Source organism: Tenrec ecaudatus, chromosome 9 (genome assembly GCF_050624435.1).
Source record: "Tenrec ecaudatus isolate mTenEca1 chromosome 9, mTenEca1.hap1, whole genome shotgun sequence".
NCBI classification, from domain to species: domain Eukaryota; kingdom Metazoa; phylum Chordata; class Mammalia; order Afrosoricida; family Tenrecidae; genus Tenrec; species Tenrec ecaudatus.
The window spans coordinates 73,057,648-73,085,133 of record NC_134538.1 but is presented as its reverse complement, the minus strand read 5'-3'; the positions used below and the strand labels follow the sequence as shown (position 1 = coordinate 73,085,133).

The following is a 27,486-nucleotide window of genomic DNA, read 5'->3' as shown; positions in this document are numbered from 1 at the left end:
GGATCTTTCAGAAGCAGAGTGCCAGGGCTTTCTTCTGAGCCACTCTGGGTGGTTCAACCTGCCAAGCTTCCAGTTTCTAGTCCAGTACTTCACTGTTTGTGCCAACCAGGAGCGAGTTATTGGAAAGAAATGGGAAGCCAGAATAACACCCCCATGATTCTTAAGAAAGAATAAGCTTCCCTCCCAGCCTCTTTCTTATTTCTCTGTCTCTTCTGCCAGCCCTCACCCCTAGTAGGGTACTCAGCTTGTATCTTGCATGGGGTGTGTGTGTGTGTGTGTGTGTGTGTGTGTGTGTGTGTGTTTATTTTATGGTATTATCTCTTTCTCCCCAAACCTCCTTTCATCTCATCTAAACTCTGTTCATTAATTAACTGGTACCAAGCTTAAGGAGGAAAATCATTCTGAGCTAATTCCACCCCTCAGGTATCCCTCCCATAGTCTCCTTAACCCTGCTTGGCTATTTGCATTTTAAAAGAGGCCTCAGCTGTATGTAAATGAGCCTTCACTCTCCTGAGTGCCAGGTGATGAGATAAAGCTAAGGTCAAACAGGATCTGGAGGATTCTTCTAGATGAAGCTATGGTCACTGGGAAGAGAGCTCGCCGTAATTAGTCTTGTTATAGCTCCTGAAAACTCCCTTTGCCTTGCACTTTGCTGAGCTGGCCTCTTGTGTTCCAGGCTCTCAGTCAGACAAAGCATCCCCACAATGCACTCAGAATGCACTTCATTCACACACAGATCTTGAACTGTGGTGCTCGCTCAGGAAATCATATCCACAAACTCATAAAGAGAATATTGTTAGTGCTGTTCTCACACAAGAAAAAACCGAAACACCCCCAAACCAAATCATCCTATGCAGGTAACGATAGGCGGCTTTCCTGGTGCCCAAGGGATATACAGCCACAGGGCTAATTATAGAGAACAAAGGAATGTCACCATATCATGATTGGTAGCAAATTAACTCATCACTGCATCAAGTGGGTCTACAGAAGCAGGGGAAAGATGATGATTGGGATGTGTACATGAATGCAAATTAGAACAAGTTTACAATATTGGTTCTGGGGGCCCAGCAGTCATCTGGCCCAAAGTTGTAAGTCTTTCTGAGAGCAGAAAGCCACATCTTACCCCTGAGGCATAGTTGGTGAGTTCAAACTGCACAGTTCCTTAGTCAAAGTGAGTGCATGGTCAAATCCAATATCACTGACCTAGAGAAATATAATTCTTTCCCTAGCAAAGGCAGTGAATATTAGTGAAAGGTAGCAGTCTACTATAACTCCTTAAACAAAAATAGACAGACATTATTATTGATTTACAGAGAATAAAAAGGCTCAAAAAAAAAGTAAGGCTGAGAGAAGAGCAGCTCAGTGCCCATAGTAATTAAAGCCCAAACCAAACCAATTGCCATCAAATCAGTTTTAATTATGTAGACCCTGTATGACAGGCCTGGCACAACGCAGCCATTTTGAAGGTTTGCAAGCAGTGTTCCAATCAAGAGGACATATCTAAAACTCAGAAAGAAAAACAAATTGCCAACCAAGATTACATACCTAGAAAAGCTGTCTCATGAATACAATGATGAATTAGGACATGACAAGATGAACAAAACATATGGGAATTTAAAACCTCAGACCAACCTTAAAAGAAATACTAAGGGAATTTTTCAGATCAGGACCCAAAAATGGCAGACAACGTGAGATCAACACACATGACCACAACACCCAGCAGCCAACCCACTTTTAACTCGCTGCCCTCCGGTCAATGCTGACTCATATAGACTGCTCCTGTGAATTTCCAAGACTAACCTTTTCCAAGACTGTTGATGGGAGTAGAAATTCCTGTCTTTCTCCCTCGGGAAGCCAGTGGTTTCCAACTGCTAACCTTTGGTTCAGGGAAGTAGCCAAAGTAGAAAAGCCTGCATGACTGAAAATAGGAAGCCAGAGACATCGATGAGTAATTGAAGACAAAGTGAGGGAATAAACTGTATAATTACAGAACTTGGAAATAAGAGGAAATTAAGACAATTTCCAAACAGAACATTCAATTTTAAACTTGGAAATAAAATAACAAATTACCTAGTAGTGTCAAAGAAAATTAATAAATCTTATCAGAATAAAACAGAGGGGAAAAGAGATTTAATATGCACTAAACAGGAACTACAGAAATAGGAAAACTCCAAATCAAAATTAATCCAGCATAGAAAATGACACAGAACAAAGAAACAACTGTAGCAAACACACAAATGAACAAAAGCAGGGCTTGCTGACATGCTGTTATAAGACACATCTTAGACACAATGGGAAAACTAAAGCAGACTGCTGCAAATCAAAGGATGGAGATATATATATAGCAAATGGAAATAAAAAAGATCATGAAAGATGATATTAATTTCTACAAAAATAGATTTCAAGGCAAAGCCAGCATAAGAGCCAAGGAAGGACATTATTTAATTGTCAAAAGGTCAATTGAACAAGAGGACATAGCCATAAGAAATGTCAATGCATCCAAGGAAAGAGATTAAAAATACATAAATCAAACTTTAGCAGAATTGAAAAATAGACACAGCATAAAATAATAGGAGACAGAAACTCAGCAAAGACACAGAAGAACTATACAGCACAAGCGACCATGACAGAGCACTCTACTCCACAGCATACAATACATTATTGCCCGGTGCATGTCAAATATTGCAGTTGGCACCCCAGTGTTTCCCCACAGTCCCACATAGACTACAGACCAGTGTAATCAGTCCTAGTTCCATGATTTCCAACAGTTCCCACTTCTGGTCTGCATACAATCATTTCTACACCAGTGTGTCTATGCCAAGGTGCCCCCGGCTGGAATATTGCAAGAGAGTTTACAGAGTGGCTTCAATTCCATGACTAATAGGGGCTGTCTTGGTCCCCAGCCCTGCTGTCAACATGATCAATCCTGGGACTTCCATACCAGAACCAAACCCACTGCTATCAAGTTGATTCCAACTCATACTGATTGTATCGAACATAGTAGAACCACACCCTAAGGTTGAAACGGTTTGAAATACTTAGGGAAGCTGATGGTCTTAGCTTTTGCCAATGGAGTGGCTGGCAATTTGAACCATCGACCATGTGGTTAGCAGCCCAATGGCTGACCCACACTGCCGCCAGAACTTCTCTAGCACACGCCTGCTCACTGATGTTCTCTGTTCTCGGTGTCAGCCTGTCCTACCCGTCTGTTAGACCGTTTCAGAGACATCGCAAGATGGTGAACTCCTGTTCTTGACCCCAGTTTAAGTGATATGGAAAGTCTTAAAAATATACATAAGACATAAATCAACATCCACAACTACATCTACACCTTCACCCCCTTTCTAAAGAGCCCTGTTGCCTCGAGGAAATGGGTTGGATTGCTGATAACAAGGTCAGAGCTTCAAACTCATCATCTGGGTCTTGGAAAACACATGAGGCTGTCTGTTCCTGTCGAGATTTACAGTCGCAGACGTGTAGAGGGTCACTGTGAGCTGCCCTCTACTCCAGAGCACTGGGCTTTGTTTGAGGCTGATAAAATGTAAGTATATTTAGTGACAGTGGTCATTGTGAAGGTCATAGTAAGCATGTGTCCATAAAGACGCACGAAGACTCCTAGAGGTGATCTAAGACAGTATCGCCTCAGGTCTGTGTGAAGCCGGTTGAAAGGGTGACTACAGAAAGGGGGCTACAATGACAATAGTTCGGCTGCCTTTGTAAGAGTGTCTCTAGAAGGCCGGAGTAAATTCAGGAAGAGGAGGGGAGAAGCGCAGGGGGCAGTTCTGACAAGCCTGAACCTACCTCAGGCCCTTTTTGACCTTTCTTGGTTATTAACCACCTGGCAGTGCTTCTAAAGCAGCAGGTGGGCACGTGGTGGGAGAAGTTGGAAGAACTCCTGAGTGCAGAGTTCCCAGTGATTCAGAAAAGGTTACTGCCCAGCCATGTTTCTATTTCCTTCATACATATCACATTCTCCAGGCCTAATTAAGGAGTCTCAGGAATCCAAAGCTTTGCAATTCTCTTCCTGCTTGTCACTCCTGAAGTTGTGTCCTCATGGGTACCAGCGTTCCTGAGTCCACGTTGAGTCATCCTCAACCGAATCAGAGATTGCAGATCTGGGCTTCTGAGATTTCCAACCCACCTAGGTAAATCAGTGACACTCCAAACAGCTCTCGGAGTGCACGGAGTGACAGATGATGCACTCACAGACTCCAAAGGGCAGGGAAGCCTCATTGGCCGCTGCCTGAGAACTGAGGCTGAGTCACTGAGCCACTCTGGGCCACATCCTCCCTCAGAAAGGAACAGTCATTCGTTCCTTCCTGTGTTTGAGATTTGCATCTGGAACATCAGAAAGATGACGATAATCATAAAAGGAACCATAAAAATGATGCTGAAAACTTTTGACCCCTGTGGGGATGATGTAGCGTCATTGTGTGACATTTATATGATGACAATTGCGTTGAAGCTAAATATTGTTCCAGTGGGCTTTATGCTCAGTATTGGAGGGAGAGTCGTGAACCTGAACTAGGTCCTGAACCCCAGCTTCAGGCAAGTGGTGGGTCAGAAGAAAAACGAAGATCTGTTTTCCACTGGAAAACTGAAGCAAATGAGGCAGTAATATTATTTGGGACCCAAAAGTGAAGCAGGGAATGATTGCAATAGAAGAACACAGACTTTTAACACAGCAAAGCTATGCCCAAATTCCAGCATCACCACTCAGGGGTAGGTAACCTGGCTAAATAACTTCCATGAGCCTCATTTCCTAACCTATGAAATTGAGGACAACACACACACACACACACACACACACACACACACACACACACAGGAGCCTCAAAGAGTTCATGGGAAGAACTCGTGGATTTTAGAAAAAAAAAACCCTATATTAGCCTGGGTTCTGTAGAAAAGCAAAAGCAGTGACATTTGTATGTGCATGGACACAGGAAGAAATTCATATCAAGAAACGGCTCTCACAATTTTAAATTTACTCCAGTATCTAACATTTTCTGCTTTCTTTTGATTGAGGGATTTTTTTTCTGTTTTATTTTGTCATTGCTTTTGGTTCTCTGTTTGCTTGCTTGATTCTAGTTTTCGTTGTGTATGATTTTCTGTATCTGAAGCCCAGGATATGTAAATCTTTAGTGACAGTAACTGGGTTAATAATTATATAGAAGCAGAAGAGGTTGGGGAAAATGAGGAGGTCACAAAAAATGGGTTCAACAAAGAAAATGTCCTGAAATTGATGGTGGTGATGACAACACAGCTCATCAATCTATGCTTGAACGATTGGATTTTATGATATGTGAATTATATGGCAATAAAACTCATTGATTAAAGGAGAAAAGAGTGAAAAAGATATGGGTCACACCGTTGTAGAAGGAAGTCCAGGCTGGCTCAAATCTGTGAGTCAGATGTTAAGCTATAGGCTTCTGCTGACTTATTTAGCTGGGGTGGGGGGTGAGGGGTGGGGAAGAGGCGGAAGGGGTGTTGATGGGCAAGACAAAGCAGGAAGACCACAGGCTACTGAATGCAAAGGTTGGCAGTCTGCTGATGGCTCTTAGAATCAGCAGACAATATGGCAGGAGGTTTTGACAAACCAGATGCAGGATTCAGACCCAGCAAAAGTGAGAAGCTTTCAAAGGAGTCTTTCTTTCAGTGTTATGAAGGCTATGATCTGATCACAGAGCCTGTACTCCACTACAAATGCTTACTGCCTGTGACAGTCCAGGTTGACTAGAGAAACAAATCCAAGGAGACTCAGATGTGTATAAGAAAGAACTTATATCAAAGAATAATTATATATCAAGAAAACATTCTAGCCCAGTCCAGATCAAACCCATAAGTCAGATATAACCCCATACGGCGATACTAGACCATAAATTCCTCTTTAGACTCACATAGCCCTGCAGTGATGCTCAATGCAGGAAGATCATAGGTCAGTGGGTGGAAAGGCTTGTGGATCCAGTGGTGGTGGAAGCACCTCAGCACTGGTGTGGGTCTCCAAGCAACTCCTCCAGCTCCAGGGCTCTGGCTCCATCAGCATAGCTCCATGTGCCTTGTCTTCAGGAAAACGGATCAGAGAATGAGTGGGCTTGGCCTCCAGTGAGCTATTTATCTCCTTAGTGCCTCCAAATGAGGTCTTCAAGCTGTGACTTGATTGACAGGCTAAACTCTACCCCTTCACTCTTAATAATCTCAAATTGACACCAAATTATGTAACTGCCACACTGCCCAAAGAGTTGAGTGTGTCATGTTAGATTCAATCATGGAGTTGATTGCACTGTGGTAGGTCAGGAAGGATTATTGCCAAACTACTGAGAACCCTGACCCAGCTAAGCTGCCACAAAACCAATCACAATCCACCTATTCCCAATGTGTAAATTGTGCACATCACCTAAAACCATACAGATTCTCCAAAGAATCACAATACTAAAGCCATACTTGTGCCTAACATGATACAATGAATTTGAATACAATGAACATGATATACCATTTATATCTTATATTTTATAAGTGCGGTAGATAGTTTATTGTGCCAACCTGGCCAATAAACACATGTGGGAGTAATTGAAGGCTGGCGAGATAAATGGCTCGGCGAGCCTTGCCTTTCTTGTTTCTTGCTCTATGATCATCGGACAAGTGTGTGGCTGCTTTGCTTGTTTTGTGGCTCAATTTGCAAGCTATACTACCTGTGGGACACCTAACCCATGGACTGTGTCGCTGTAATTTGAGGTTCCTTCAAGACCTGCTTCACCACACCATTGGAATTTACATCTCTTGAGCTGGGGACCGTTGGACCCTGTCATCTGGCTGACTGTTGGTGACCTGCTGTGTTGATTGCTGCCTGTGCCCGGATAGCCTGAATTTCTCTACAGAGGACAACCCGGTGGCCCTCAAGACTTGAAGGACTGCCAGTGTCTCACAATTGTCTCACGGGAGTGAGTTGCATTGAGCCATTTATACAGCTTTATAATTTAATTAACTATTTATTTCTTATCTATCTAGCTATCTGTATAAATATAGATAAAATTATTATCATTCTAGTTTTGTTTCTCTAGAGAACTCTATCTAAGACATTTTGGTACTAGGAGTGCTTCTAGAGAAATAAAACCATAAATATGGGTTTCTTAAATTGGCTCTGCAGTCTGATTAATCTTAACAGCACTAATCATGCTACTTCTACATCCAAAAGTATGGATAAATCTGCTACTCTTACTAATCCATGATGTGAAAGAGCAAAGCTACTATCTATAGTATCACCACCAATAGATGTGGTGGTGGTTAAAGGAGAGGCTCTGAGTAATCGTATCTTTGATATTTTCCAGGAGTTTTGTAAGGATGACAAGTTTAGGGAAGCTGGTTGGCTGGTCCTTCTTACAATGGAAAGTGTGATTAAGGAGAGGGATGGTCTTAGAGCCTCAGAAGCACGCCTCAGGTGCAGACTAACAGATTTGAAAATGTCCATCTGTGCTACAAAGGAGAGCCTTCTCTCCCCTAGTAAAAGAGCTGACATGGCTGAGAACCAGATCCAGAGTCTCATTATGTGAGTGGCTGAATTACAGCGGCAGCTGAATTGCAGATCTAAAGCAGTGTCTGATACCAAAGTGAGGGCATTGATTAGGAAAAGTTGGAACCCTGAAATGTGGGATGGGAGCACATGGGCTGATAATACAGAAGAGGAGGATATTGAGCCCCTAGAAACAATCGACCCACCCCAGTCAATAGATCCACCCCTCATAGCTGAAAGTATTAATTCACAATCCACACCTGAGCAGATTAGCCAAACTATTCAAGTTGATATGCCAGGTGGGCTGCATCAGTAGCGTTGCCTGAGGGAGATTCCTTACAAGATATTGCTGAGAGCACCCAGGAAACACCCTCACCACCCATTATTTCCACTAGACCTGTCACTAAAATTAAGTCTCAGAAAGCTCCTTAAGGTGAGATTGAAATGATTACCCAAGAAGAAGCGCACTATACTCATAAAGATCTGTTTGAGTTTACATATATGTACAAGCAAAAGCCTGGAGAGTACCCCTGGGAATGGATACTCAGGGTGTGGGATACTGGTGCACGAAATGTAATATTAGACTGGTCTGAGTTTCTGGATACGGGACCCCTAAGCACAGGCTCTTCTTTTAATGTCTCTGCAAGAGAGGCTAAGAGAGGATATAATCTTTATTTGGTTGGTTTGTTGAATCATGGACTGCCAGATGGCCTAGATTGGACCAACTTAAAGTACCTGACCTACCTTGGTATACTGTAGAGGAAGGCATCCAAAAGCTTAGAGAAATTGGTATGTTGGAATGGATCTATCAGGATCCCATAGATCCCAAAAGGGGGTGTCCTGAGGACATACCCTTTACCACAACCATAAGGGACAAGTTTGTGAAGTGGGCCCCAGCATCTCTTAAGACTCCTGCAATTGCTATTTTATGTGCACCAGGATTAGCAGTGGGCACTTCCCTAAGTGAACTCCGACATTTGCCCACAATGGGGCTGATTGGTCCCTGTGGTGGTAGAGGGCAGGTGTCAGCAATGAATCAACAGAGACAGGGTGGGCATGGTTATAATAGACAACAAGTTTTCAATAATAAAGCAACCTGTCTCGTGTGGAATTATGGCATTGGCTACTTAGCCACGGTGTCCCTAGGAATGAAATAGATGGGGAACCTACTAAATATTTCCATGATCTATACAAGCGGAAGAATGGTAGATCAGGTGAACAGCAGAATAGACAGTCACGATCACTCACTCAATTCCCAGACCTGAGCCAGTTTACAGAACCACAACCCCTTGAATGAGGGGAGGCCGGGTCCCTTTGAAGGAGGTTTATACTGTTAGTCCTTCTTCTAGCCTTCCCCAAAGAGAACTGCGACCTTTCACAAGAGTGACTGTTCATTTGGGGAAAGGAAATAATCAAACTTTTCAGGGTTTACTAAACACTGACTCTGAACTGACACTAGTTCCAGGAGACCCAAAGTGTTTTGAAGGTCCACCATCAGAGTGGAGGCTTATGAAGGTCAAGTTATCAATGGAGTTTTAGCTCAGGTATGCCTCACTATGGGTCCAGTATGCCCCGGACCCATCCTGTGGTTATTTCCCCAGTTCCAGAATGCATCATTGGAATAGACATACTTACTAACTGGCAGAACCCCCATACTGGATCCCTAAATGTGGAATAAGGGATATCATGGTAGGAAAGGCCAATTGGACACCATTAGAACTGCCATTGCCTAGGAAAATAGTAAAGCAAAGGCAGTACCATGTTCCTGGAGGAATTTTAGAGATCAGTGCCATCACCAAAGACTTGATAGATGCAGGCGTGATGATTCCTACCACATAGCCATTTAACTCATCTATTTGGCCTGTAAAGAAGACAGATTGATCCTAGAGAATGACAGTGGGTTATCGTAAATCTAACCAGGTGGTGACTCTAGTTGTAGCTGCTGTCCCAGAGGTGATTTCATTGCTTGAGCAAATTAATACTTCTCCTGGTACTTGATATGCAGCTATTGATCTGGCTATTGCCTTCTTCTCAATACCAGTCTTGAAGGACCACCAGAAGCAGCTTGCCTTCACATGGCAGGGGCAACAATATACTTTCACAACTCTCCCCCAGGGGTACATCAACTCTTCTGCCCTGTGCCATAATTTAGTCCTAAGGGATCTTGATCACCTGTCTATTCCACAAAATGTCACACTGGTTCATTATATTGATGACATTATGCTGATTGGGCCCACTAAGGAAGATGTGTCAAAGACTCTAGATTCATTGGTACAACATCTGCGAACAAGAGGTTGGGGAATTAACTCAACAAAGATTCAAGTACCCTCCACCTCAGGAAAATTTCTAGGGGTCCAGTGGTGTGGGGCATGTCGAGATATTCCTACTAAAGTGAAGAACAAGCTATTGCATTTGCCCCTCCCCCCAATGACTAAAAAGGAAGTACACGCCTAGTGGGCCTCTTCGGATTTTGGAAGCAGCATTTCCCTCACTTGGGTGTTCTACTTCAACCTATTTATCAAGTGACACGAAAAGCCTCCAATTTTGAGTGGGGCCCAGAAAAAGAAAAGGATGTTCAACAGGTTCAGGCTGCTGTGCAAGCTCTTTTGCCACTGGTACCGTATGATCCAGCTGACCCCATGGTGCTAGAGGTGTCAGTTGTAGGTAAAGATGCAGTGTGGAGTCTTTGGCAGACCCCTATTGGTGAATCACAGCATAGACCGTTTGGATTTTGGAGTAAAGTCCTGCCATCCTCTGCAGACAACTACTCCCCCTTTGAAAAACAGCTGTTGGCCTGTTACTGGGCCTTGGTGGAGACTGAGCGCCTCACCATGGGCCACCAAGCCACCATGAGGCCTGAATTACCCATCATGAAATGGGTATTGTCTGACGCACAGAATCATAAAGTTGGACGTGAGCAGCAACACTCCATTGTTAAATAGAAGTGGTATATACGAGATCGGGCCAAAGAAGGACGTGAAGGGATAAGTGAGCTTCATGAAGAAGTGGCCCAAATGCCCACAGTCTCCACTCCTGTCACATTAGCTTCCTTCTCCCAGTCTGCACCTATGGCCTCCTGGGAGTTCCTTACCATACTTTAGCTGAAGACCAAAAAAGTCATGTTTGATTTACAGATGGCTCTGCACGATATGCAGGTGCCACTCGTAAGTGGACAGCAGCAGCACTAAAGCCCCTTTCTGGGATCTCCCTAAATGATTGTGGTGAAGGAAAATCCTCCCAATGGGAAGAACTTCGAGCGGTTTGCCTATGAGGAAAAATGGCCAGATGTGAGACTGTATACTGATTCATGGGCTGTGACTAATGGCTTAGCAGGATGATCAGGGAATTGGAATGAACATGATTAGAAAATTGGTGACAAGGAGGTGTGGGGAAGAGGTATGTGGATGGACCTCTCGGAATGGGCCAAGAAAGTAAAGGTAATTGTATCTCACATGAACGCTCATCAAAGGTTTACCTCTGAAGAGAAGGACTTTAATAATCAGGTGGATAAGATGACACGCGCTGTGGAGACCGGTCCTTCTCTTTCCTCTGCCACTCCTGTTATCGCCCAATGGGCATGTGAACAAAGTGGACATGGTGGCAGAGATGGAGGTGATGCACAGGCACAGCAACATGGACTTCCACTCACCAAGGCTGACTTTGCCACTGCCACTGTTGAGTGCCACATTTGCCAGCAGCAGAAACCAACATTAAATCCAGGATATGGGACAATTCCTCAGGGAGATCAGCCAGCAACTTGGTGGCAGGTTGATTACATAGGACCACTTCCATCATGGAGGGGACAGCATTTTGTTCTTACTGGAATAGACACCTACTCTGGATATGAATTTGCCTTCCCTGCACACAATACTTCTACCAAAACTACTATTTGTGGACTTACAGAATGCCTCATCCACCGGCATGGCATCCCACATAGCATTGCTTCAGATCAATGAACTCACTTTACAGCAAATGCAGTGCGGCAATGGGCCCATTCCCATGGAATCCACTGGTCATATCATGTTCCTCATCATCCTGAAGCTGCCGGCTTGATAGAACGATGGAATGGGCTCCTAAAGACACAATTACGGCGCCAACTAGGTGGCAACAACTTGCGGCACTGGGGCAATGTTCTCTGGAAGCTTATACGCTCTAAACCAGTGGCCAGCATATGGTGCTATGTCTCTAATAACTAGAATTCATGGGTCCAGGAACCAAAGGGTGGAAGCTGGAGTGGCACCACTCACTACTACTCCTAGTGATACACTTGCAGCATTTTTGCTCCCTGTCCCAGCAACCCTGTGTTCCTCAGGCCTGGAGGTCCTGGTCCCGAAGAAAGGAACTCTCCCACCTACAAACACAGCACAGATTCCACTGAACTGGCAGCTGAGAATGCCCCCTGGCCACTTTGAGTTTCTCATGCTTTTGGGTCAACTGGTCAGGAAGGGTGTCACTGTACTAAGTGGTGTGAATGATCCTGATTACCAAGGAGAAATTGGACTGGTGCTACATAATGGAAGTAAAGAAGAATATGTCTGGAATCCAGGAGATCCCACAGGCCGACTCTTAGTGCTGCCATGCTCTGTGATCAATGTAAATGGTAAGTCACAGCAACCCAACCCTGACAGGACGTATACTAATCCAGATCCCTCAGGAATGAACGTCTGGGTCACTCCACCAAACAAAAACCACAGTCAGCTGAGGTGCTTGCTGAGGGAAAAGGTAATACAGAATGGGTAGTAGAATAAGGTAGTTCTACCTATCAGTTATGATCATGTGATCAATTGCAAAAGCGAGGTTCGTAATTATCAGTGTGTTTTCTTTATATGTGCTTATTGAATAGCCTTCCATTGTTCATGTATGATATATCAGATACAATGTATTTTCATTTATATGTATGATAGATGATTGCTGTTAAGTATAAGTATGATTTCATTAATATCCAGAAATTATATATGGATAAAGAATTGTGTGCAGTTGCCAAGCTGGCAAGGGGTGGATGGAGGTAGGTAGTTTATTGTGCCAACCTGGCCAACAAACACATGTGGGAGTAATTGAAGGGCAGAGAGATAAATGGCTCGGCGAGCCTCGCCTTTCTTGTCGCTTGCTCTTTGATCATCGGACAAGTGTGTGGCTGCTTTGCTTGTTCTGTGGCTCAATTTGCAAGCTACACTACCTGTGGGACACCTAACCCATGGATTGTGTCGCTATAATTTGAGGTTTCTTCAAGACCTGCTTCACCACACCATTGGAATTTACATCTCTTGAGCTGGGAACTGTTGGACCCTGTCATGTGGCTGACTGTTGGTGACCTGTCTTGTTGATTGCTACCTGTGCCCAGATAGCCTGAATTGCTCTACAGAGGACTACCCGGTGGCCCTCAAGACTTGAAGGACTGCCAGTGTCTTATAACTGTCTCACGGGAGTGAGTTGCACTGAGCCATTTGTACTGTTTTATAATTTAATTAACTTTATTTCTTATGTTATATATCTATCTAGCTGTATAAATATATATAAATTATTAGCATTCTGGTTTTGTTTCTCTAGAGAACCCTGTCTAACCCAATAAATGAACAAAACAAAAATACTTGATGCATACACATTAAGAGAAAATAGTCATATAAATTACAGTACTTGATTTTTGCCACTGGTCACATGACTTGAACTCATATTTCGATCTACCTTCTTCAGCCACCCATTCTGTATTCACTGTGTTCTCAGCAAGTATCTTGGTTGGTTGTGGTTCTTTGCCTCATGAGGTAACCCGTGCCTTAATTCTTGAAGAGTGTTGGCCATCAGTAGTCTTGTCAGATTGATTTGCTGTAGTTCACCACTGATTTTTAACCACAAACTCAAAAAAACAAACTCATTGCCATCGAGTTGATGATGACTCATGTGGACCCTCCAGGACAGGATAGAAACACCCCATGAACATTCATAGACTGCAACTCTTTACAGACGTCGAAAGCTCCACCTTTCTACCATGGAGCGACTGGTGGATTCAAAATAATGTTGTTTCAGTTAGATCCCAACTCATAACCACTATATGACCAGGGCTCTAATTTGAATCGTAGGACAAGAGATCTACCCAATAAAATTTCTAAATTCCAGAATATACTCCTTTGCCTCCATTATGTAAATATCAATCATACCACTCAATGCAGTAGACCTTATTTTTCGAATTGATACAGAGATGTGAAGAGCTCAAAATAGCCAGGAGGCATTCTTAACTTCCAGTTGAATGCAATTGGTACCGTGTCTCCAGGTGGAAGTATTCCTCCCGTGGAACTAAGATTTCCAGATGACCCAAAGAACATAAGGTGGCAATTTAAAAGAACCCAAAATATGAATGTGTCAAAAAGAGCAAGGTTGAGTGGTGCCACTTCTGTTTCTATCCCTTGTTTCCTGGACCAATAAATTCTGACTAGTAGAGAAAGAGGGTGTGATAGGTAGGCTTATTGTGCCAACCTGGCCAAAAGGAACATGTGGGATTATTAAGGTTGCAGTTTGATTGGAGGACAAAGAAATAAATGGCTTGGAAAGCCCCGCCCCTCTCTCCCTCTTGTTCTCTGGTGATTGGACCAGTGTGTTGCTGCTTTAGCTAGCTCTTGGCCTCAAATTGTGAGCTACATTACCTGTGGGACAGTCAACCATGGATTGTGTCACTAGAACTTGAGGTTTCTCTGAGACCTGCTTTGCCAAACAGCTGGTATGCCTCGCTTGAGCTTTGTCAGATCCTGTTCTCTTGATTGCTTGAGCTCAATATCCCATCTGGGTCTGCTTTGCTAAGCTCCTGAGCTGCTAACTGTTGGCTGTTTGCTACCTGTGGCCAGACTGCCTTCATTACCTTAGTGAAGACTCAACTGTCTGCTTCCTTGACCTTGGACCCAGCAGCCCTCGTGAGTTGAAGGACTTCCAGTATATTAACTGTTCCACAAAAGTGAATTGAACGGAACCTTCTGTACTGCTGTGTGGACTAATTAGCTGTTATATTCCTTCATGCTGTGTATTTATATAATCATACGTGAGTTGAACTGAGCCCTCTGTCCTGCTGTGTGGACTAATTAGCTGTTATATTCCATATATATATACATATACATACCCTGGTATTGTTTCTCTAGCAAACCCTGTCTAACACAGAGCGCCATATAGTAGCTACTAGTTTAAAGCATACAGTCTCCTCTAGAACATTGCCCCAACTCTTCCTAGCAGGCACCATAATGTCTCTAGAAAACCATTCAAGTTTTCTATCAAGTCAGCTGCCTCAGGATGATGATAAATATGATAAAATCACTAGATTGCTTGAGCATGGGCCCAATGATAGCCTTCATTTGCTGTGCAAGATACCACGCCAGCGGACAAGATAATCTGTAAGTCCACAAATGGCAGTTTTGGCATAAGGATTGTGTAGGAAAACAAAGTCAGATCTAGAGTGTGTTTATTCAGTAAGAAAAAAAATGTGACCCTTTCCAAGATAGGATGGGCCTTTGTAATCAAACTACCATCAGGTTCTGAATGATCTGCCCCCCAAAGAGTACCTTATCAAGGGCTCAGTGTTGGTCTCTCCTGCTGGCAGATTGGGCACTCAGTGATGACATTGGTCAATTTGGCCTTGATGAGTAGAATTCTACTCATCATTGTTGAGCCCACATAAGCCAAATTCTTACCACCATAGCCACTTTAGTCATACACTATTGGCCAATGGCTTGTGTGGCTGGGGATAGAGAATGACTGATTTCCACAGAATGTGCTATCCTATCCACTTGGTTGTTAAAATCCTCTGCAGAGGTAGCCCTTTGGTGAGCATTCACATGAGACACAAATATCTATACTACTTTGGCCCATTCAAAGACTTTTATCCACATGTCTCATCACCATATCTCCTTGTCACCAATTTTCCAATTATACTCCTTTCAAGTCCCTGATCAAAATGAACAGCCTGGTGTACCATATGAAAGTCTACCCATTGGAAGCATTTGTCTTTACCACTCCCCTTCACGGAGGTCTCAGAAGGGGACTGCTGTCCATTTTGGAATGGTACTTATATGTGTTAGTCTGGGTAGACTAGAGAAACAAATCCACAGACACTCATAAGTACATAAGACAGAGTTTTATATAAAGGGTAAGTGTACACTAAGAAAGCATCCCAACCCAGTGCTGTCCGAGCTCATTAGTCCAACATTAGCCCAGATGCCCGACACTGATCTATAAAGTCCTCTTCAATCTCACAAAACACACTATGATGCCGACTGCAGGAGGAAAGCTGAATCAGTGAATGTGTAAGCATTTCAGTGCTGGCAGGGGTCTCCACATGGGTGCTCCAGCACCCAGGGCTGCATTGGGGTAGGTCCATGCGGCTTCCACTCAGGGATGTCTTGCAGGAAGTGAGCCTTGCCAGGTGAAGCAGGGAACTGGCTAAGGCAGCTGCACCCTGGTCTGGCCATCAGAGAACAAAAGACCCAATAACAAAAAAGGTGAGGCTCACCGAGCCATTTATCTCTCCGCCCTTCAAGTAATCCCACATGTGTTTATCTGCCAGGTTGGCATAATAAACTCTAACTATCTCACTATGTGTCATGCAGAACCATCTGTAAACCATGTATGAATTTTCTCTTCCTCAGGGAGCTGATCCATAGGAACTTCCCATGAGATCATATAAGCAGACTGGGAGAAAGATGGTATTTGGACATGAATGGTGATCTCGTCATTTGGGTCCCTTCTTCATGCAGCTTATTTGTACCTTTTGATCCTTCTCTAGCTTGATCTCATTTATACCACTTCCATTGAATCACAGAGAACTCCTGTGCATGCCGAGCATTCTGACTCTGTCGGTCAAACAGCAACATGTTCATCATGGGTAGTGCAGGCCGTATGGTTATTTGGTGCCCCATGGTGAGGTATTCAGTCTCCATTGAGGCCCAGTAACAGACCATAGGGTGTTTTCTTTTTTTCTTTTTTTGTGTCTGTGATTCAAGTGAGTTTTTATGAAGGATAGAAGTTTCAGGTGTTACAGTTAACTGAACACAGGACTGCACCCCCCACCACATGTGGCAATCTGAGGTGGGAGGGGGAGAGAGTGGGGAGATGGGGAGAGAAGGTGGTAAGGAGGAAGGGAGGGAGGGGGAGAGAGAGAGAGAGAGAGAGAGAGAGAGAGAGAGAGAGAGAGACCGCAGCATGGCCAAGTGGAAGGCAGAGGAGCTGGGGTGGGAGAGCACCAAAGGGCATTTTCAGAAGAAGGGTAGTAGTCTGCAAAAGATGGCAATGCTTTGCTCTAAGATCCTAAGGGTCTGCACTGTGATTCACCAATAGGGGCCTGTCAGACTCCAAATGGAATCTCTTTCTGCTACTGGTATTCCAAGCGCTATTGGATCAGCTGGATCCTATGGCCTAGGGCCAGCCCATGATAATCACCAACACATATTTACTTAACATGTACTATATAAATAACAAACCCAGTAAGTCTGATATTGGGTTAATGTGATTCATAATGCTAGTTGCCTTTCATCTTGCAATATTAAAGACACTTGAGACTTTGGGCTTCTAACTTCCAATATCACACTCTGAAATAGGATATTCACTCCTTGAGCTTACATCAGTCATGTCACACACTCTAGACAAGCTGGGCCTATCCAAATTCCACCAGAATTATCCTGTATTTCCGGAGATAATTACCATTTCAAACGATCTTTCCCTGGTGACCTTTTCATTTGTCTCCTACTCTATATCCATTGACAGACAATTATTAATCACTGTCCATGAGCCAGAGGCATGTACCTGGGTGACACAATTTGCTTCTGTAAAGAACACGGCCAAGAACACCCTATGCAGCAGTTCTACTCTGTAACTCACAGTTCACCATGAGTCAGAATCCAGGGCAAAGCATTTGAGTTTGGGTTTTGACTCAATCTATTTTTAATGGGTCAGATAGATGGCCAGCTCTCGAGATAAGGAAGTGACACAGACATAATCCCTGTCTTCACGAGTTTCCTTTGACTCTATAAAGATGGATCCTGGAGATAAATCATTAACAAAGGGACCCTTCAATCCATTTATCTCCATTCCAATTCATAATTCTCTAAGTTTGCAGAGAGCTGACATCACTGTGTGAGCTAATTGGTACCAGTCAAGAAACTGCAACCATGTAGTAGAGTCGAAGATACTCTCGCTGTTTGTTGTTGAAATTTTCCCAAATCACCTCTGCTTTCTGTATAGAATTTGAACCTGATCAGACTTTTGTCTCACATGACCACTAGGGGGCATTTAATCCCTAACTATATTCTGCTATAGTCAGAGAATGGCATGGCTCACCATCAGGACCTGGAAGAAGAGAGGGCAGGGGGTCTGCCTGGGAGGATACGGTAAAATCTCCATAGCACGGGTCTGAGAATACTTATAAATGAAGAAGGTGAAGTCAAGCATCATTCTAAAAGTATGGTGAGTTGTTGATAACACACCAACCTTTAGGAGCCTTGCTGGAGTAGTGGGTTTTACCACAAGGTCAGCATTTCAAACCCACCGGTCAGTTGGCTGGGGAAAGAAGAGGCTTTGACAAAGATTAACAGCTTCAGAAATCTGTCCTGTGGGGTGGTTCTCTATGAGTCAGAATAGATAGAGAATGAATAAACCAACTTTATATAGCTGAAAATAAGGAAGTAGACCCACAGACATCCGTCGTCTGTCTACTGTGCCGTAGGCCCTGAGCTGGCAACGTCCATTCTCATCCTCTTATCTGTGTATCGCAATTATCCTGAGAGAGATTTTGTCTTATCTTCGTCTTGGAAATGAGGAAATGGAGACCCAGAGAGCTTAGTTTATAACTTACTGACTGGACCGCACAGCTATGGAGTCCTGGTGGCCCAGGTGTTCCCAGGATTGGCTGCTGACCAAAAGGTGCATGCTTTGCATGCACCAGCTAGTCCATGAAAGCATGACATGGCGATCTGTCTCGCAAAGGTTGGCAGCCTTAGATGCCCTGTGGGACAGTTATGTCCTGTCCTATAGTTCTGTCCTATCCTATAGTTATAAGTCAGAAAACCTGGGCAGGGGTTTTGTTTGTGTATAATAATTCTATAAATAATTGGGTTAGCAAGTAAATATTTTCATACTTAAAGAGCCTTGTACTGTTTGATGTGACGGCCTTTAAGCTCTTGAATACTGACTGAAAGTGGATATTTCACTCCCATCAGCTGATCTGTGCAAGAAAGATGTGGCAATCTCCTTACATAAAGATTGCAAATTCGGAAACCTGAGGACTGAACTACCTGTGCTATTTGGTCACTGTGAGTCAGAATCAACTCAATGGCAATAGGATTGGTTTGAATTTGCTTTATAGTGTCAACACCTTATCCTACATTTGGCACATAAAAGTACTTAGCTGGGGGGATTAATATACAAGCAAACAAACATGGTCAGATCATCCAATAGAGAACATCATCTCAGGTGGAGAATGGCCTGACTTCACAGGATTTGAACAGTCTACCCTATGGTTATCACCTAATCCCAAGGAGAATAGATACGGACCTGTTTGCACAGCCAGTTGGTGCTCCCAGCCTGTAGTCCAGTTGCCTCAAGCTCCAAAGAAAAAGGCCTATCCAAGACAGCAGCGACTGTGCTAGCCTCCTGAAAGCAAGCTTCCAATTCCCGACACATCAAACCAGGGTAATTTGATTTGTAGTCTTTGTCATTCTGTGCTCCCCAAAGAGCAGATTGGAGGTCTGAGCCCACTTTGAAGAAATTGGAGTCATCAGGCTGCTTGAGAAGGCAGTCAGTCTCTGCCAAGTGGGAGGTCAGAGGACTCTTCCATTTGAAAGACGCTTGATTTCTGGAATCGGAGCTCTGGTGCCAAAAGCCCAATCACCAGCTCACCATCAGAAAAGCAAATAATTCGCACACTTCAGCATTGTTTTCTTGGAAACATGGCCTGCACACACTTACCACAGGCTGTGAGTTATATAACTAGAGGGGACACAAATGATAGAAATATTCTGGAAGCATGATGTCAGTTTCCAGTTCAATATTACCCCGAGTTCACTTGTTTTATTTACTTCCTCTTTCCTCTTCCCATCAAAATAGCCTCCAGAATATAATTATAGTTGGGAAAACAATCAGAAGTAGAAAATGGGAACTGCTGGCATCCCAACTGATAAATGACCTGAGGAATTACTACAAGGTGTCGAGCAGGTAAAATGTCCGGAGGGCAGGGCCACACCACTGCCACCGTGCCCAGTCTGTCTCCCAGTGACCATCTACAAGATTTCATGACTGCAGATCCTATGGGGCGGACAGCTTCCCCCGTCTCCTGCAGAGAGGCTGATGGTTTAGCATCACTCACCTTGAGCCTAGCAGCCACCCTATCCCAGAGCAGCCACCAGAGCTCCTGGAGGGCAGGGCAGACAGGCCTCGGTCTCACTGGCGGACGATACCAGCTCTGATGGAATGCCCTCGCAAGGGCTAGTGCCTAAGGCTTGGGAAGACCTCTCGAGATTTCTTTTTTTTTTTAAACGTTTTATTAGGGGCTCATACAACTCTTATCACAATCCATACATATACATACATCAATTGTATAAAGCACATCTGCACATTCCCTGCCCCAATCATTCTCAAAGCATTTGCTCTCCACTTAAGCCCTTTGCATCAGGTCCTCTTTTTTTTTCCCCTCCCTCCCCACTCCCCCCTTCCTCATGTGCCCTTGGTAATTTATACATAGTTATTTTGTCATATCTTGCCCTATCCGGAGTCTCCCTCCTCGAGATTTCTATAGGAAGTTCACCAGTGTGCAGACTTTACAAGGGGAGATGGTGGCCAGTGCATAGCCCCAGCAAAAAAGGAGGTAGACAGATAATTAAGACAAACCAGCATGAGCCATGATGGCGATGACGGAGGGTCTCGGTAGAATAATAGCCTATAGTTACTTCCTTTCCAACACCTTCCATCCCTGCCAGAGCAGCTCCGTGAGTAGCTGTTTTCAGATCCTGCCATTTTCCCACTCACTGTGGTGGTGCAGTGGTTGTGCATAGGGCTGCTAACTGCTAGGTCAGTAGTTCAATATCACTAGTGGCTCCTCGACGGAGAGATGGGGCTTTCTACTCCTGAGCAGAATTAGTCTCATAAACCCACAGTGGCAGTTCCACCCTCTCCTACAGGGTCCGTATGAGTCGGAGTCGACTCGATGGTACTTAGTCCAGTTTCGAGCTTGGTGGAGGCCCGAATTTGGCAGAGATACGTCTGAGATGAGAGTTCAACAGAGACCCAGTACTGGACAAGCATGCAGACAAACCATCATCAGCAAGCTGAGAGAATTACTGGCCATCATATAAGGCTCTGTCATTTGAGATAAGAAATTAAGGCATTAAATGCTTCTCCATATGATACAAATTCCCTGAAGAAGTGGGAGGAAACCTTGGAAAATCTGTCATGTGTCTTCTCAGTAGGTCTCCAGAGGATAGTGCATGAAGAACAGTGACATGTGTGAGTTCAGAAAATATTGTTTTAATTTAAGAATACAATAATTGCAAATAACGAGGAGAGTGAACAGCTCCTTTTATTGGTTACTGGTAGGAAAATTACAGACTTATAAAATTCAAAGTAGAAAATAGAACTGAATATGATTGTGGTAAAAGAAAGCAGGAGGGGGGAAAGAGGAGGGAAACAGAGAAGAGAGAGAAAGAGGGACAGAGAAGGTGAGCAGGAAAACCCACTGAGACCCAGATAATACATATGTGTGAAGGAAGAGGGCAGTGAATTTTTTTAAGAGACAAATTACTTGATTTTTTTTAAAGGGAGTCTTTAAAAGGGTGAAGAAACAGCACGATGAGAGGACATCTAATGCAAATCAGGTAACAATTTAAATTTTGAGAAAATTGAAACCAAAAAAATATCATCAAGACTTTGGAGAGAAAACTGGGTATCCAACAAGAAATACAATGTTGTGTTCATTCCAACACAATAGTAAGGGTCATAATATGTTCCGATAAAGTCTACACGCCTGCAAGAGGAAACATTGTGGCTTCAAAATGCTAAATACTATGCAAGTGAGGTAGGAATTTTCCCTCTAGTGTGTGAAGATTCAATGTATAATTTACCCTTACTGGTAAAAAACATTTTACAAAAATAAAATTGAGCATACAGCTCTATTCAATAATTAACCAAAATAAAAACTTGGGCATAGCAGACATAATATTAAAGAAAGCGCAAAAAGCCAACACATTAATATATCATATTATTTGTAGCTAAATGTGTCTTGGAAATATTATTATGAAACTGTAATTCAAATTCAACTATTCTCAAAAAAATTCACTTCTAAACTTTACTGCTCATTTTACTAATTTTTTAAACAAAACTAGAAAAGAGAGAATAAACGATAGGAAGGCATAGAATCGTAGCAGGAAGTAAAAATATAGGGAATTCTTAATTCAAAAAATAATATTTAATTTCTCAAATTACTCAGAAGTTAGTACATGTGAAGCAACACCCTGAATAAGTTTCAATTCTTAGAGTGGAAAATTAAAACATAATATCAGTTACAAAGAAAATAAACGTTTTGAAAGAAACAGAAAAGAAAATGTAAGCTCTTATATTTCAGTTATCACAGAATAGAACAGACACCATCATTAAAAGTAGAATCTCAGTTTAAATTAAAAAATCAAAGATGTATGTTAATTATAGGAAAACTGAAAGGAAACTGAAACACAAAGCTTGGAAACACAGGGAAAAAAGTAAAGATAAAAATACAAACAGGATAAAATTGTGTATAGCAAAATTAATAGCAGTAAAAGTCATTTAAGACAGAAATAACTAAAAAATAAAGGTTGGGGTGAAATAAAAAAGAGGGAAATAATTATCTTTACAAAAGAATTTATGCTACAATTAACTCTATAACAAAGATAAGCCCATTAGCATAGTTCATTAATATTACATTAAATATAGTAATAAGAATTCTTAGGAACAAAGATAAATGTTAAAATTACAATACAGATCATAGAATAATAATATTGAAATGTTTAATTTATAGGTATATGCTGAACTTAAATAAAAACACTAATTTTAACACTACACACAAAAATGCTAAAATAGATCACACATAGGATAAAAGCATATGATGCTAATAGATGATTCATAATTGTCATAAGATAATTGGAAGAATTTTATCATATTAACAATTATATAAACTAGTATTTATAGAGCTCTAGCTACTAGATCATAATAACATAAAATCCCAGAGACAACCACATTGAATTTATACAAGTAAGAACACATATTATTATTACAACTTTATAATTATTCTGAAATTCCTAACCAATGAAATAAAATGGAGAATAGGAATAAGATATATTCATATGAGTATTTGAAAGTAGGGCATAAAATTATCAGTTGCTATTTGTATGATGATACCAGTAAAGACTAGTGAAAGTACCATGGACTTCCACAAGATCAAACCAATCATCCTGGAAGTACACAGGATGCTCATCAGAAGCAAGGATGGAAAGACTGTCTGATGTACTTTGAACATGGTCTCAGCAAAGGCTCGTTCCTGGAAAGGGCCATTATGCTTGCTAAGTAGAGGGGGGCCCCTCCATACTTGGCAGACAAAGGACAACCCTTCATGACATGCGCTGGCACAGTGACTGCAACCATGGGCCCCGGCAGGCGAGGATGGTCCTGGGTCAGCAGTGTTTCCATTCTGTTGCACATAGAGGCTGAGATAACAGAGGACACCTAGCAACAATGGCCACCACAGTGACATGATGTTCTGTATCCCATGGACAACGTGCTTATGTTCTTAATCACACATCAGTGAGGATTAGTGAAACCATTGTAACTTGGCTGATTTCCAAGTGCATCAACCAAAAGGAGTTACTGTCATATACACCATTATTAACTCAGGAGGAAAACATGCTGGTGTAAGTAAGAGATCACATGTGAAATAGAAATATTAAAAATATAAAATAGCTAGGAACAGAGACTGTCAAGGAAACTTCATGAAGAAAGCAGAAAAACTCTATGCAGAGTCAATAAAGAGAGCATGTTAGCATTCTCAAGTTGAAGACTGGCCTCCCCCACATCTGAACTGCCGGGAAATATGTGCTAGAGAAAAGCACACCTTACACTGCCTGTCATAGCTCTACACTGGACACTGCTCAGATGTTTCCTGACGTCGGTGGATTGGATGATAGAGAGTCTTTTCAGGAATAAAAATGAAAGGGGGAAAACGTACAACTCCATGCAAGCCCACATGGGTTAAACCTTCCAATCATACCCTGCAGAGCTAAGGAAAAAAGAATATATACTATGTGAAATGATCCCTAAAAAGTTGGTAAACAGGAAAAACTGTTTATGGATGAGTGCTTAAGTGTTAACAGTAAAATAAACAAATAATGGATAGATACATACATAGATGGGAAATTGGAAATGATTATTAGAAAAATCAAGTGATAGGTTTTGTTTATCCAATACGGCTATTACAAGAAATACATAGGGGGCGTTTTGGCAAAGGCAACAGTCTGTACCAATGTGTGTACCCCCAGTCTAGCAGGATGTAGTTTTAAAAATCTCTTTATATCTATTTCCAAATAGATTTCTTACATGCTTCCACTCATTGTTCTGTTGAAATAAATACCACTGTACTATTGGCCTCTCAGGACTAGACAGGCAGAGAATATGGAAGGAGGAGAAGGTCCAACAACGGAGTCTGAGACATGCCTTCAGAAAAGTACCCTGGTCCTCACTGGTGTGACTGTTCTGTGTTGCTCTGTCTCTTGCAGACTGAACAGTTGGTAACTCTGTGGGTCCTCTTCGTTTTCACCATTGTTGGAAATGCCACCGTGCTGTTCTCCACGTGGAGAAGGAAGAGAAAGTCCAGGATGACATTCTTTGTGACACAGCTGGCCATCACAGGTAAGTAACTATACAGCTTGGAGAAGGGGGCGGGGGGAGCTGTGTGCCAAGTCCCTAGGGCTCCTCACTTTCAATTATTTTTTCTAGTGCAAATGCGATAGCAATATTTCGATGTATTAGTGGATTCTGGAGGGATTTTTATAGGGATATAAGACCCACATTTGAATCTTTCCTCCAGAAAATTTCCATGATGAGAATAACTCGCTAACCAAGAAAATAGGTAATACACTACCAGGTAACTGGGTTCTCTAGGACATCACTCTCCTATACCCAGTGTTTCCCACAGCAATCTCCCCGGCTGACTAGGTGATAATATGATATTTACGGATCTCCAGAAGGTGATTAGGAACTTAAAGGAGGGCATCCCCAAGAATGGACCAGAATGCTCTCTATTGAATAATAAAGGTGAGGTCTTGAGTACTTTGAAGATTTAAATCTGTAGGTATTGTCTTTGATGTACTAGTGATGTAGAATACTACTTCTGAAAATACTATCAGGAATGCAGCTAATACCCAGGACTCTAATGTGGGATTTGGGGATGAACTTTTCAATTGAACTTCAGTAGATCATGCATGGGCTGTTCAGTCAGCCTTCCATTCAAGCACAATAGAACATATTGCTGCCCTGTCCTGTGTCATTTGCAAGATTGGGTTGGTTACAGAACAGACTGTTGTGATCCTTAAGACTTTCAATGACCAATTTCTCAAAACAGATCTCCAGGCCCTTCGTCTTACTCTCTCTTGCTCTTGTAGCTTCACTTAAACCTGTTCAGCATATAGCAACACGTAAGCCTCTACTGACAGGCACGTTGTGGTTATGCATGAGATGTCTTGGCTGGGGATGGTGAGCTATTTTCAAGGAAGAAAATGAGCTGTGAAAGAAAAAGACCCTCACAGGGAAAGGTAGAGTCTAAATTGGAAGAGCTCGCATTTAAAAGGGAACCCAAACGGGGAGAGCTATGCCATATGACAGCTCAAATGGCAGATGGGATTCCCTGAGGATCCCACCTAAGCCAGACTTGGAGTCCTGGTCACCGGGAGCAAGATGGCTGCTGCATTAGCTTAATTTGAATTGTTAGAAATCAAATACAAAACAACAACAATAGTAGATAACCGCCGAAAGGGACTGATGTTTTCAACTGTGCTATCATCTCAGTTACAGTAAAGGCAGTAGTATGTTTCTTAGAATTTAGTGTTGGTCCAATGTGTGCATGTGTGCGTGCATGCACATGCATGTGTGTGTGTGTGTGTGTGTGTGTGTGAGAGAGAGAGAGAGACACTGTAACTTAAAGTCCTAGTCGGCTACCTTATTTTCAACCTGAATTCTCTTCTCTCTCTGTCAAAGTGTAGCAGGCTCTTTGGCCAAGCAAGAGTATGGTAATTAAGTTGAAAAACAAAGGCATTATTGGAAAATAGAGATGGTAGATAGGAACCTGAATCAAAGGGTGTGAATTGCAATACAAGCCAGCTCTTCCCATCTTTGTTCTAAAGAAGAGTTATGTTCTTCACTCTTGCGATGCAGGGAGAGAGGGTAACTAATATCATCCACCAAATTCTGGAATGTAAGCACCCTGGAAAAGGGTGACAAAACTTATTTCATTACATTTTTAATTGTATTGCTGTAACCAACATGATACTTAACTCTGTATTCTATTAGCATATACAAAGTTATAAGTGGCGAGAGTATCAGCTTATAATTTCAAGTAAGTTAAAATTTGGATTTCACAATCTATTGTCAAATAAAAAGTTGTGCGTTCATTCTAATTCATAGTCTGCTGCTGTTAAACTGGTCATAAGTTCACAGGAATGTTCTAGACAGTCTACTTTTCATTTGTTGATTCTTTTGGAAATGCTGAAGCAGACAGTTCATAACCATTCCAAGTGGAGAATTCCTAGAAAAGGAAGTTTAGTCAGGGTACAAGAAATTTTAAAAAGACTGAATTCAGTTGACTTTTCATATAAGATGTTCACCCCAAAAGCCAAATCTATTGGGAGTCAATTCTGACCCACAACAATCCTGTAGGAAAAAGTAGAACTCTCTCTACCACATGCTCAAGGCTGTAAATCTTTATGCAAACAAATTGTCGTACCTTTCTACAGAGAAGCAGCAGGCAGACTCGAGCCTATGACCTTTCAGTTAACAGCCATGCACTTAACCACTGAGCCACAAGATCTCCTAAGATATTCACATTTCCTCCATGCATGGGATGAAAACGCAGATCAGTGTATTGAGTATTCATATGTTATGAACACTCGGGTATCAACTGAGAAGCTGTTCTATGGGATTCATATGAATTTGACTGTGATCCCAATCACATGTTGAAAAATCTCAAAGATTTCTTCAAAATTTCTTGACTGTACATTCAAATCCATCATTACTAATTCTTGCTTCTCACCTCCACCTTCTCCAACTGGTCTTTCTTTCATTCTATGCACATCTGGATCTCCCTTTTTTCCTTTATTGTTCTGTTGGTCTGCGTAAACTGGAGAATAAAATTCATAGATACTCACGTGTGTATAAGAAAGAGGTTTAGACATGATCCTGCACATTGAAGATCCCAAAAGTTCCACAACCAGAGTGCTAACATCAATAGAGGAATATAGAAAAGTGGCAGGAAACAATATCAACAAACAGAAGTCTATTGGTTTGCTATATACATCAGACAGTACCATGGAAGAGGAGATGAAGAAGGCAGTACTCTTCACAGTAGCCAAGAATAAATTGAAATATCTAGGAATATATTTAACCAAAAAACTAAACACCTAAACAAGGAAAACTACAAGACCCCACTACAAGAAACCAAAAGTGACCTCAACAAATGGAAGAACATGCTCATGGATTGGAAGATTCAACATAGCAAAAATGTCAATTTTACCCAAAGCACTTTATAAGTTTAACACTATTCTGATTCAAATACCAATAACCTTCTTCAAAGAATTGCAAAAACTGACCACCAATTTCACATGGAAAGGGAAGAAGTCCAGAATTAGCAGAGAACTCCTGAAAAAGAAGGACAAAGTCAGAGGGCTCACTTTACCTGACTTTAACATCCACTACACAGCCACAGTGGTCAAAACCGCATGGTA

General features: G+C 42.3%; 1 protein-coding gene across 2 annotated transcripts in view; it reads left to right on the top strand.

Moving 5' to 3' along the window:
- NPSR1 (neuropeptide S receptor 1) overlaps positions 1-27,486 on the top strand; it is a 204,410-nt gene that overhangs the window by 11,719 nt on the left and 165,205 nt on the right. For both annotated transcript variants that reach the window (XM_075557552.1, XM_075557551.1), the window contains exon 2: positions 24,268-24,400. In XM_075557552.1, coding sequence (XP_075413667.1) covers positions 24,268-24,400 — 133 coding nt within the window. The remainder of the gene's footprint in view (positions 1-24,267; positions 24,401-27,486) is intronic.